We start from the raw sequence: 14,005 nt of genomic DNA, 5'->3' as shown, positions 1-14,005 counted from the left end.
GGTAAATTGGATGTCATCTGTATAGATATGGTATTGTAGGCCAAAGATGGAGTACTTGAAAAGCAACATCTGCTCAATTAGTATAAACAGAGTACTTGAAAAGCATGTATTGTAGGCCAAAGATGGATATGAGTGCCAAAGGGGAGCATGAAGAGAAAAGAGCATGGGTCCCAAGACTGAGTCTTGGGGAACACCGACAGGAAGGAGAGTGGGAGAGGAATTGCCACCACTGAATGAAAATTAATAATGACTGCTCAGATAAATAGGTAGCTAAGAAACCGAGGTAGAACAGTGTCACCGATGCAAATGCAAAGTGTGAAGTAGAAATGGGTGATCAACACCGTCAAAAATCAAGATCCAGGGAAAGCAAAGGTGCCTTGTGTCTTAGCATTGAAAGTCGCAAGCCACTTTTGTTAGAGGCATTTAAGATGAATGTGTGTGTGCTGTCCTGGGGGAAGGATAGAGAGGAAAGGGGGGGATGAGCAGTATATACTGTTCTATAAAGAAAGATGCACAGAATGTGCTGTCCTCTGGAGAGGGAGGATGACCTGCTAAGCCGCATGCAGGGATTCTCAAATCCGAATTCGTGTGAAACACGGATAGATTCACCCGAATTCAGATTTGAGCATCCCTAGCCGCATGTATGGTCCAATGGAGTGAGGATCCCTCCTTAATTATTCAGAACCCCACCCCATGATGTGACATAAGCAGCATGGAGGGAGGGAGGTAATTCTTATCCCCCTGCTGAAGCCACACCTCCCTTCTGACTACGAGTCAATGCAAAGGCCATTGTCAGTCTCTGGGAAGGCGGAGATTCAGTAGGGTGAGTAGTCTTACCTTCTCCTGCTGGTCATGTCCCTGCAGGGGGTGGAGTTTTGAATGTGGGAGGAGGAAATAAGCAGAAACCTGGCAACCTGAGGAGACCAGCACCAATACAATTCTGTATATTTTATATACTGATTACATTTCTTTTACATACAGAAATAATAGTAATAACAATAGGCAGTTTGGTCATTTCATATATGTCAATGCAGTTACACTTTAAACAGCAAGACCTCCTAATAGCAATGACTCTTTTTTTTGGAAGCCAGTTCAACCACCTGCCTTCTCATTAAAGGGTCAGTGTGCCCGAAGAAAATAACATATTCAGTTGTGCGTCAAAGCCGATGGGTGGAATTATTCATGTTTTTATATATTCTCGGTCCCCTTCCTCACAACATAAAAAAACAAGAGTGTCTGGTTATATCTGCACAACCCCAGGCAAAACTGAATACAACAGGTGAACTGATCCTTTGTAACTCTCCTGGTTCCTCGTGGGTGGATCCCTCTCTCACATTCCAGCCAATCGCAACATTCTTCATTCTATTTCATGCCTAGCAATGTTTCTGCTCAGCTCTGTTCCAAACACACATCAAGAATTATGCAAGACATTGGCAACAACACAGCTCAGCTTAAAGTGAACCCGAGGTGAAAATAAAGTGATGAAATAAACAATTATATTTTTACTCCTACTCCTAAAAATGACTTTTTTACGTATCCCATGGCTTATTTTTTTTAATTTAAACATTTGCATTGTAGGTTAAATATTTTACTGTCTCTAATCAGTGGCAGTCTATAAAGTGGCCTTTTTATATCCTTCCCCTGAGTTCAGAAGTTGAATTCTACCAGAAAAACTTTTATGGCTTATCAGTGATGTCTACTATATTCCCGACAAGGTAGTAACAAGACAGAAGCTGTCACTTCCATGCCAAAAAATGTACTCTTTCAGGCAGCAAAATAAAACAAGTAAAACAGCCTGATTATATATACTGTATACTAGGGACCTTAGCCCGTTTAATAACGGGCTCTAGGTCCGTCACTACCGCCACCTGTCAGCGCACACACGCCCGCCCAGCCCCCCCAGCCGGCCGGCCCTCTGGCTGTCCTGCTCCAGTCCGAACAACGGCTGTCCCTGCGGCACATGCGCAGTAGCGTAAACCAGGGACACACACGGACATGGGACGCAGAGACACAGGGGTTTTATTAGGTAGGATGTTTTGCACTGTACATACACATGTTTATCTTATTATGTCACATGTCGCCTCTGGTACACTTTAAGACCAAGTGAGAACTATTCTGCCCATGGGCACGGTAGGCAAAGATCTCCTGGTCCCCAAGAGCTCAGTTATTTAAAGGGGGGTTTGCACTTTATTGTGTGTTCTATGTGAAAATTGTTTTTCTTTCCTGCCCTGCTTATTTGTTTGGTGGACTCAGATTTACCCACAAGCTCAGAAGAAAATGGGACTCCGATTCATCCAATGACAGGATGAGGGTCCTGCGGGATTTGCTGTATGAAGTAGAACCCCCTTTTAAAGGATGCAACGCAGGCCCAAACTTCAAGAGATCTTATTGCTTACCCATTATTAAAGGACAACCAAGGCGAAAATAAACTAATGAAATAAACGATTGTATCAATCTTCCTTCTCCTAAAAATGACTTTTTAAGATATTCCACAGTTTTATTTTATGTTTAAATCTACTTTTTAAGTTTTAAATGTTTTATTGTTTTTTGCCCAACACATTCATGGAAGTATGCCAAATCTATGAACTATTGACCCTTTTTATCTATTTCCTGCTCTCAGAAGCCATTTTCTGCTAGGAAAGTGTTTTATAGTTGGAATTTCTTATCAGTGAGGGTCACACTGTAGTCACTTCCTGTCTGAGTCAGGACTGAGTCAGCCACTTACATACCTGATATTTCACTCTTTCAGGCAGAGAAAGAAAAAAAGGAACACAGCATTGTGTGCTAGGCACTGTACATACCCAGGTCTATCTCATCATGTCACATGTCACCTTGGGTATCCTTTAATGCTGAACTCTGGGTAAAGGGTCAGGTAAAATAAACCTGGGTTATCCACAACCGAACCCCGCTGCTGACTAAGTATGTCTTTACAAAAAACAAACACTGACCGCCTGCATCCTCATAATCTCCTTATTGATGGGAGGGTCTATGGTGATGTCATGCTTGCAGCCTAACACACCTCCTCCTGGAGGGGAGGGGCTACAGCGATGTCATACCACTGCATGGTATGGAGGGGGAGTTGGAGGGGCGTGTCTATGGTAATGTCATGCTTGCAACCTAACACACCTCCTGGAGGGGAGGGTCTACAGTGGTGTCACACCACTGCATGCACATACATCTATCCTGGAGGGGAGGGTCTATGGTGATGTCATGCTTGCAACATAACACACCTCCTCCTTGAGGCAAGGTTCTACAATGATGTCATACCACTGCATCCTCATACACCTCCTAGAGGGGAGGGTCTACAGTGGTGCCATACCACTGCATGCTAATATGCTTCTTCCTGCAGGGAAGGGTCCATGGTGATGTCATCACACTGCATCCTCATACTCCTCCTACAGGAGGGGAGGGTCTATGGTGATGTCATACCACTGCATTCTCATACTCCTCCTCTAGGAAGGGGAGGTCTGTAGAGATGTCATGCCACTGTATTCTCATATACCTCCTCCTTGAGGGGAGGGTCTATGGTGGTGTCACGCAACTGCAGCCTCATCCTGTAGGGGAGGGTGTATGGTGCTGTAACACCACTGCATCTTCGTACTTCTCCTCCTGGAGGGGAAGGTATATGGTGATGTCATGCCACTGCATTCTAATCCTGGAGGGGAGAGTCTATGGTGATGTCACGCCACTGCATCCTCATACTCCTCCTCCTAGCTGGGAGGGTCAATGGTGATGTCATGCCACTGCATCCTCATACTCCTTCTCCTGGAGGGAAGGGTCAATGGTGATGTCATGCCACTGCATCCTCATACTCCTCCTCCTAGAGGGGAGGGTCTATGGTGATGTCATGCCACTGCATCCTCATACTCCTCCTCCTGGAGGGGAGGGTCTATGGTGATGTCATGCCACTGCATCCTCATACTCCTTCTCCTGGAGGGGAGGGTCTATGGTGATCTCATACCACTGCATCCTCATACTCCTCCTCCTAGAGGGGAGGGTCTATGGTGATGTCATGCCACTGCATCCTCATACTCCTCCTCCTGGAGGGGAGGGTCTATGGTGATGTCATGCCACTGCATCCTCATACTCCTCCTGGAGGGGAGGGTCTATGGTGATAACATGCCACTACATCCTCATACTCCTCCTGGAGGGGAGGGTCTATGGTGATAACATGCCACTGCATCCTCATACTCCTCCTCCTGGAGAGGAGGGTCTATGGTGATGTCATACCACTGCATCCTCATACTCCTCCTCCTGGAGGGCAGGGTCTATGGTGATAACATGCCACTGCATCCTCATACTCCTCCTGGAGAGGAGGGTCTATGGTGATGTCATACCACTGCATCCTCATACTCCTCTTCCTGGAGGAGAGGGTCTATGGTGATGTCATACCACTGCATCCTCATACTCCTCCTCTTCCTGGCTGGGAGGGTCAATGGTGACTACTGTAATATCTAAAAGTGAAATTCCACTTTCATTAAAATATATATAAACACATATCAGTACTGCACTAATCTCTTTGTCATTTAACATTATTAAAAATTAGGCAGCCTGATGGAATAGTGGACAGCTCTCTTGCCTTGCAGCGCTGGGTTCTAGTTTAAATTTAGGCCAGGACCCGATCTGAATGCAGTTTTTAGGTTCTCCCTCTCTTTGTGCAGGGTTCCTGCAGGCACTCCGGTTTCTACCCACATACAAAGTTAATTGGGTCCCCTTAAACTTGGTCTAGGTAGGATAGAATCTTCTGAATCTAGCTCTATGGTGATCTCTATAAAGCAGGGGTAGCTTCCACTGAAGTAGAAAGAGGGGCCTAGTGGGACATCGGTCTAGAAGAAAGTCACGTGACCACATATTTCAAAGTAAAATAAAGACAATGCAGGTTTATAAAAAGATATGTAAATGCTTGGCCAGCAATGTCGGTGCTGGGTGTGGATAGTCCAGGCTCATCCCAGCCAAACCCAGTGTTAGAGTAACACAGTAGCACTCATGCTAACTTCAGCTTCAAAGTAAAGAGACACGACATCGAACACTTCGTTCTGTGCACAGACTGTAGCGGAAGTAGTGTCTATCTCAAACATTTCTGTCCCTGTATTTTACTTTCTCACTACGTTAGGAACCTTAACCTAGAGGCAGAGATGATTTAAAGTATACCAGTAGGGGAAAAAAAGTGCCCCTACAGGGTACTCACCTCGGGAAGGGGAAGTCTTTGGATGCTCCAGAGGTGTCCCTTGCCCACCTTCACCGACCTGTTTCAGCTCTGGGACCCCCTAAAATCACTTGTCGTGCATGCGCACTAGCACAGACCCACTCGGCTTTCTTTGGTAAAAGTGAAGCCCGGTCAGGTCCATGCTGCTGCGCATGTGTGAGCCGCCCGTGCCTGCGCAGTAGCATGGACCTGCTTTTTTCCGCCAGAGCATGAGCGGGCCCGTGTTACTTTACAGTATGGCCGCGCGTCAGGGATCTCAGGGCTGGACCAAACCGGTGGAGGAAGATGGGGGAAGCTCCACAGGCTTCCCCCTCCCGAGCAGAGTATCTATTATGGGGCACTGAAAACCTCCCAGGTGTGCTTTAAGGCTTAAAGGGAATTTGAAGTGAAAATAAACTTATGAGATTATTATTTGTATGTGTAGTACAGCTAAGAAATAGGACATTAGTAGCAAAGAAAAAGTCTCATATTGTTTTCCAGTACAGGAAGAGTTAAAGAGAGTCTGAAGCCTAAAAAAAAATACCTGTTTTTACCGTGCAGTCCGGTTCAGCATTAACACCATAGCTGATACGCCGCATCCCCGTGCCAGAACGAGGTATTTATACCCCTGAAAACCCCGGGGCAAAATCCTCCATTCACTTTCTGGAGGAGGCGGAGCTTTGCGCAGTAGCTCTGGCTATGCTCCAGTCAATCCGCCTCTCCCCGCCCCTCTTAATCTTCTTTCACTGAGAGGGGCGGGGAGAGGTGGAGATCCATGGAGATTGACGCGAGCAGAGGCAGAGCTACAGCACAAAGCTCTGCCTCCCCCAGGCAGCAAAATCCACGACCTGGAAAGTCGTGGAATTTTGCCCTGGATTTGGTGGGTATAAATACCTTGTTCTGCCGCGGGATCAGTATTGGGGGCGTATCCGCTATGGTCTTAATGCTGAACCGGACTGCGTAGTAAAAAGAGGTATTTTTTTAGGCTTCAGACTAACGTCAGTTGTTATCTATGCAAAAGAGCTTCCCTGAGCTCTTCGACTGTCAGCTACTGTGCTAGTCTCTGAAGCAATTATACATCAAAGAAACAGTGAGAGACAGCTTCAGATAGGATTTTACTGCAGGGGAGTTCAAAGGGTCATAACTAGCTCTGCTCTTTTTCATAGTTTAAAATACAGAGTGTAGTTTGTAAATTGCAAATATGACAGAATGATGCAATGTTATTAAAAAAAATCTATGTAACTGAAAATAAAAATATGACACTCTTTTCTTTGCAACTAATGTTCTATTCATTATCCGTACTACACATACAATTCATTATATCATACTTTTTTTTTCTTCAGTGTCACTTTAAAGGTGCCAGCTCCAAGGCTTTTGTCTTTGCTCTTTGTCATTCTTTGATTCTCAACCATAAAGCATAAGGACAGCTGACCTGCGTACTTCTCCTAAGTCAGGTAGGTGGTGACGGGATGGTACCCCCAACGTGGGCACCTTTAAAAAAAATAACTTCAGCAATGGCAGCCCCCATGTGTCTGTCTTTAATGAGGCACGGATACATCATACAAAACCATATTCATTTCATAAGCCCAAAATAGGGGCAGCACCCCCTCCAAAAAAAATCATAACTATTTTCAAAACACAAATGAAAACATTGACGTTATTCTCCATAACCGAAATCCCCTTCCGCACAGGAATTCGTTCATTATCACCATATATAAAGCTACAAAAAAACTTTTTTTTTTTTTTGTCCACGGCGTAACAGGAACCCACTTCTCAGAGACATCAAAAAAAAGTTTTTAAGGTGAATTTCCACAAATAGTGCTCATATTTTGTTCCCCTTACTACAGCAGACTTTATTCCCCGCGAAAGGCTCCTTCTTCCGCAGGGATTTCTTCCACGGTTCGCTTACGACACTTTTGTCGCTGCAGCCGGTGGCCAGAAAATCGTAAATGCGGCCCCTGCGTTCAAAAGCCCCGCTCCCGCTGGGGGCCTCGCCGGCTGAGCCGGGGAGGCCCCGTTTATCCTCTGGCGTGTCGTCCTCGTGCGAATTTAGCTTATGCTGAGCTTTGGCGTTAGTCACAACCCCCCCGCAAGAAGGCCCCTGGACGCCGTTCCTGTAGGAGGCCACGTCTGCCGCCATGTTGTAATCCAAGTGGTGAGAGCATCCTGGTAGGGACACGTTACTGCTCGGCACTGACGAGGTTGCCGCGTGACCTCCGTTGGCATTAACGGCAAAAGGAATGTTTAGATAATGGCTGCCGCACTCCTGGTAGAAGCAGCAGGTGTGGAGGCTACTGTCGTCCTTGGCCATCCGAAGGCGCTTCCGGTATGGGCAGTCCTGCGGCACGAACCACTCCTGTGCGGAGGCGGATCCAAGGGCGCAGGCGGAGAAACACCAGTTGTTCTGCAGCAAGATCTCCCCGTGAATCCTTTTCATCAAGTTGTTGATGAGGACCGACCTTCTCAAGAACACCTCCGGGTCATCGATGAACTTCAGCTTCTCCAGGGACATGTAGAGGACGTGGGCCCGCTCCTCAAATATGGAAACATTCTGGAACAAAAGTAATAGAAAAAATGGTGAATCATAAATGCTCATCTACACATGTGGAGTTCATGGTCTGTTTCTGCACTGCACACATTGGGGTTGATTCACTATCACTATAGCTCCCCTTACTGCACTCCTAGCATGCCTTATCAGAGTTAACATGCCTTATCAAAGTTAACATGCCTTATCAGAGTTATTGTGTCTTATCAGAGTTGGCGTGCCTCATCAGAGTAGCACAGCGAGCGTTACAAACTTATGCCTGCTAACTGGCAATGATGAGAGCTCCACTCGTCCTGCCCTGAGCCCCTGCGGGTCCAATCACTTTAAAGGACATTATCCCCGCACTTTGATTGGCCCAACAGGCTGCCTGTCACTTGACGGGAAACTTGACAGGCAGCCTATTGAGCTGATAAGGCACGCTAACTCTGATAAGGCACGTTAACGCTGATAAGGCACGCTAACTCTGATAAGGCACGTTAATTCTGATAAGGCACGTTAACTCTGATAACGCATGGTAAACATGCAGTAAGGGGAGCTACAGTGATAGTGAATCAACCCCATCATCTGGTGTATTTAAAGAGGAAATTTAAAGTGAATGTTAATAAAGAGGAACTCCAGTGAAAATAACATAAGGAACAAAAGTGCTTAATTTTTACAATAATTATGTATAAACGATTTATCCAGTGTTTGCCCGTTGTAAAATCTTTCCTCTCCCTGATTCTGACATTTATCACTTGGTGACATTTTTACTGCTGGCAGGTGATGTCAGTGGAAGTAGCTGCTGCTTGCTTTTTTGGCAGTTGGACACAGCTGTTATTTCCCACAATGCAACAAGGCTCCCACAGTGTAATGTCAGCACCATGGTCCTGACATCACACTGTGGGAGGGGTTTCACCACACTATCAGCCATACAGAGCCCCCTGATGATCCGTTTGAGGAAAGGTAAAGATTTCTCACGGGAAAGGGGGCATCAGCTACTGATTGGGATGAAGTTCAATCCTTGGTTACGTTTTCTCCTTAAAGGGAACCAGAGATGAACGTTTCACACAAAATAAACATATCAGTCGATAGCTTGTAAAGAATAAATGCTCTACCTGATAATTTCGCCGCTCTAGTGTGGCTTTTTTAGTGTTTTTTATCTATAATTGCTCCAGGAAAAATCAAATATGGCCGCCGGCTCATATCCCTTCTGCTTCCGGGTTATGAGTTGTTCTGGATGTGTTGTCTAGGCTATATGAGACTAGGCTGCTATCTAGGCTAAATGCAGCCTTTCATCTGTGTGCTTTCATTTTGGTATGATGTGCAGCTGCCTGTAGGAAGTGTCTCTCATAGGAATGAAACTGCAGTCATCATCAGTATCTAGTGCACACAGAGCACACAGGGAACATATTGCAGCCACAGAGCTTCTCTCTCAGCAGCAGCAGCCCCTCCCATGTAATCACAGCTCTCAGTATGCAAAGCAGGAAATCTGAGCTAGGAGGTGGCAGGCTTGGGCTTGAAAAGACTCCACAGAAGAGTGACTCAGCTATAATGATTTCAGGTCAAACCTAGACTGAGCCAGTCGGGGATTCTTATCACAGCTGCTAATAGACTAATTAAGCAGATAACAATGAAACTAAACGCAGGGTAGGTGTTTACTGTCATGTTCCCACTGATAAATGTAATAAAATACATGAGGGTGCTTCCTCTCTGGTTCTCTTTAAGTGGATTTAGAAAAAAAAAACAAAAAAACTGTTACATACCTAAGGAGGGGGAAGGCTCTGGGTCCTATAAGCAGTGTTCCCCAACCCTGTCCTCAGGGCCCACCAACAGTGCATGTTTTGTGGATATCCACACAGGTAGTTAATTAGCTCTGCTTAGACACTAATTACCCCACCTGTGAATGTTTGTGGTTTTCTGCAAAACATGTACTGTTGGTGGGCCTTGGGGCCCTTTTCCACTAGCAATCGCAATCACAAATCACAAACGCCAGTGATTGCGATTGCGATTTTTCATTAATTCTGTTATGCGATTGCGATTTGCGATTTTCATTTGCATTGCATTATCATTGTAAAAATCGCTCCAGCAAGCGATTGCGATTTGCGATTAGCGATTTCCAAATCGGATCACTGTAGTGGAAAATACTTCTCGTGATTTCCATGATAAAGTAACAGCCCTAGCGATTTAAAAAATCACTAGCGATTTGCGATTTTGCGATTCAGCAATCACAATCGCTCTAGTGGAAAAGGGCCCTTGGGGACAGGGTTGGGGAACTCTGCAAGAGCTTTACCATTCCTCTCATGGCCCCCTGGTTCCAGCGCTGTCACTCCCAGTAGCAGTATCCATCCGAGTGGTGCTCCCAAAAAAGGACGGCTCTGTACTAAGCATGCAAGAGTGCGCTCTCACATGCGCAGTACGGAGCCGCCATCTTTGGGAGCACTCGGGCTCCCGAAGACTTTTGAAGCCTCTTGTGGTGAGTGTTTCAAACGGGTGACATCGCTGGAACAAGGGGACCATGAGAGGAACAGGAAGGCTCTGTAGGACCCAGAGCCTCCCCCTTCCTTAGGTAAGGATCTGATTTTTGTGTGTGTATTTGTACCATACAGTATATTTTTCCCTATATTGGCTGCGCTTTCATGTGTGTGTTTGTTTGCTGAGAGGCCTTTAGACTCAGGAGCCCCACGCTTTATTGCTTTATGCAGGGGGACCCTAGACTTTCTAGTCACGCCCCTGGATTTGACCAGAAATTTTGCAAATGGGAAATTACGTTTTTGCTCTGATCAATTCGCACAAAATTGCAGCAAACCCCTAGTTTGGAGCGCCTGGCTGACAGCCCAGAGAGGAAGTGACAGGTCCCCTTTATTTGTTTATTTAGAAAGAAGCCGCCATGTATGTGACTAGATAAAGCTGAGGTTTGCTGTGCGTGTCACGGGGACCGGAGGGTGATCTTCATATAGAATGCTGAATATACAGCGCAACATCAAATCCTGGATGTCCTTTGTAGACACACAGGAGCTCCATATATAAATTATGCATTACTGCTGCTCCTGTCTATTATCAATGATCAAAGTTTGGCTGCGCCATTGCAGCCAATGAGAAATGTAAATGAATGCTCAGCTTCAGCGCATCTTCTTTACTAATAGGACACACGCCATCGCAAGACGGGCGGCGGAACCTGGCGATATCTTATCATCCGGTGACTTGTGACCTATATACTGCAGGTCTCAGAGAAAGCATACATGAAAAAAAAGCTCCTGGAAAAAAGGGCGCAGGGAATGGCCGCTAGTAAAATATCACTAAAATTAGCGATATTCTACTGTAGATTCCAACAGTAAAATATTGATAATGTTTATTGATATTTTTCTATAGCTAAACCTAACCCTAATCTCACACAGATCCTCCCCCCTGTACCTAACCCTAAAACCCCAGGTGGTACCCAACCTTAAGACTCCTCTTGGTGGTGCTTAACCCTAAGACCCCCCAACCCCCCTGGTGGCGCCTAACCCTAAGACCGCATCCCCGGTGGTACCTAACCCTAACCACCCCCTGGTGGTGCCTAACCCTAAGACCGCATCCCCGGTGGTACCTAACCCTAACCACCTCCCTGGTGGTGCCTAACCCTAAGACCGCATCCCCGGTGGTACCTAACCCTAACCACCTCCCTGGTGGTGCCTAACCCTAAGACCGCATCCCCGGTGGTACCTAACCCTAACCACCTCCCTGGTGGTGCCTAACCCTAAGACCCCCCTACCCCCCTGGTGGTGCCTAACCCTAAGACCGCATCCCCGGTGGTACCTAACCCTAACCACCCCCTGGTGGTGCCTAACCCTAAGACCCCCCTACCCCCCTGGTGGTGCCTAACCCTAAGACCGCATCCCCGGTGGTACCTAACCCTAACCACCCCCCTGGTGGTGCCTAACCCTAAGACCGCATCCCCGGTGGTACCTAACCCTAACCACCCCCTGGTGGTGCCTAACCCTAATGCCTAATACACACAGTATGATTTTCCGTGCGATAGATGGATCCGATAGATAAAATCCGTCATGTACAATATTGCTCCCGATCGTTTCCACGCTCGATTTCTCATAGCAGTGAATGGAAAAAGATAAGAAAAACCAATGAAGATACGAGTATCGAGTGCGGAATCGATTGGGTCGCAAAATCGCACGCAGCATAAGACCAGGGTGGTGCCTAACCCTAAAACCTCCTCTGGTGGTACCTAACTCTAACCCCCCCCCCCCCGGTGGTGCCTAACCCTAACCCCCCCCCCTGGTAGTGCCTAACCCTAACCACCCCCCCTGGTGGTGCCTAACCCTAACCCCACCTGGTGGTGCCTAACCCTAACCTCCCCCCTGGTGGTACCTAACCCTAACCACCCCCCCCGGTGGTGCCTAACCCTAACCTCCCCCCTGGTGGTGCCTAACCCTAACCACCCCCCCTGGTGGTGCCTAACCCTAACCACCCCCCCTGGTGGTGCCTAACCCTAACCCCACCTGGTGGTGCCTAACCCTAACCTCCCCCCTGGTGGTACCTAACCCTAACCACCCCCCCCGGTGGTGCCTAACCCTAACCTCCCCCCTGGTGGTGCCTAACCCTAACCACCCCCCCTGGTGGTGCCTAACCCTAACCACCCCCCCTGGTGGTGCCTAACCCTAACCACCCCCACTCCCCGGTGGTGTCTAACCCTAACCACCCCCTGGTGGTGTCTAACCCTAAGACCCCCCCCCAGCCCAGTGGTACCTAACCCTAACCACCCCCCTGGTGGTGCCTAACCCTAAGACCCCCCCCCCCCCCCCCGTGGTGCCTAACCCTAACCCCCTGGGCACCTAAACCTACCCCCTCTTTCCTAAATCTTAACCCTCCCTCTGCCGCAAAATGCAGCAAGCGGGGTAAATATAGTTAGCCAGAGGCACCTGATTAGCGGCAGTGAATTTGGGTGCTTGCCGCATATTGTGGTAATTATAAAAGCAGCAATTTGCAGAAAAGAAGGTAAATATTGGGAGGCGCCCGACAGTGGCCATGCCCCCGAATTTCTGTCTTTTGCCGCAAATCGCTGCTTTTACAAAAGGGCGCCTATGGCAGCATCGCTTTTCCTGTAAAGGCTCATGCGCCCTTTTTCCCAGTTTCAGTTAAAGATACCAGAGGATTGGAATTTTAATTTCATGTTTAGATTTGGAATACATTTCCGCAGAAAAAGTAAGATGTAATGTAATCTGGACTGTTCTTCAAAATGTCCCCATATCGGCTTCTTCCTATTAGGGGTGGTCAATCGGCTGCAAATAGTCGATGCAGCATTATACAAATTTTGTATGCAAATGTAAACTGCTTGAAAATTAACCAAACTCCATCTTAGCGGGATTCAATTGGTCTATTTTCAAGCTACATAACTTTGCTTAAAGAGAGTCTGAAGCGAATATAAATTCTTATTTTTGCCTGCTATTTAGCTTAAGGAGTATGAGCAGAGGTGAAACGCCGCATTACAGCAGCAAAATGAGGGCTTTATACCCCCCAAATCCCTGGGGCAAAATGCGGGGAGCGCTTCCTGTAAGAGGCAGAGCTTTGCGCTGTAGCTCCGAAGCTACTCGAGTCAATCTCCGCCTCTCCGCGCCCCTCTCAATCTTCTTTCACAGAGGGGCGGGGAGAGGCCGAGATCTGCACGGAGATTGACTTCAGTGAGGCAGAGCTGCAGCACAAAGCTCTGCCTCCCCGGGAAGCAAAATCCAGGACTTTGAAAGTCGTGGATGTTCGCCCCGGGATTTGGGGGGTATAAAACCCTCGTTTTGCAGCTGGAATGTGGCGTTTCACCTGTGCTCATACTCATTAACCTTCCTGGTGGTAACCTAAGGGGGTTCTTAGGGTTAGGTACCACCGGGGATGCAGTCTTAGGGTTAGGCACCACCAGGGGGTAGTTCGGGGTAAGCCGCGCAGGAGGTTTTCTCAGGCCCTGCTCGGCCGATTTTCTTAATTTTTTTTTTGCTGGACGCAGCTAGCACTTTGCTAGCTGCGCCAGCACACCGATTGCTGCTGCCCTGCGCCCGATCGCCGCTATCCATCGCGGCGCGCACCCCCCCCCCCCCAGACCCCGTGCGCTGCCTGGCCAATCAGTGCCAGGCAGCGCCAAGGGGTGGATCGGGACTCCCAATGACGTCACGACGTCGCTGACGTTGGTGACGTCATCCCGCGACGGGGGAAGCCCTCCAGGAAATCCCGTTCTTTGAACGGAGATCGCTGAAGGCGATCGAAGCGGGCGGGGGATGCCGCTGAGCAGCGGCTATCATGTAGTGAGCCCTGGGCTC

At 47.8% G+C, this 14,005-nt stretch overlaps 1 protein-coding gene across 2 annotated transcripts in view; it reads right to left on the bottom strand.

Moving 5' to 3' along the window:
- Positions 1-933: 933 nt before the first annotated feature.
- SERTAD4 (SERTA domain containing 4) overlaps positions 934-14,005 on the bottom strand; it is an 86,172-nt gene continuing 73,100 nt past the window's right edge. For both annotated transcript variants that reach the window (XM_068232992.1, XM_068232993.1), the window contains exon 4: positions 934-7,736. In XM_068232992.1, the coding sequence (XP_068089093.1) occupies positions 7,008-7,736 (729 nt within the window). In that variant the 3' untranslated portion in view covers positions 934-7,007. The remainder of the gene's footprint in view (positions 7,737-14,005) is intronic.

This window comes from Hyperolius riggenbachi, chromosome 4 (assembly GCF_040937935.1).
Source record: "Hyperolius riggenbachi isolate aHypRig1 chromosome 4, aHypRig1.pri, whole genome shotgun sequence".
Taxonomy (NCBI): Eukaryota; Metazoa; Chordata; class Amphibia; order Anura; family Hyperoliidae; genus Hyperolius; species Hyperolius riggenbachi.
The sequence above is the reverse complement of the archived record's forward strand: the minus strand, read 5'-3'. Positions and strand labels throughout refer to the sequence as shown.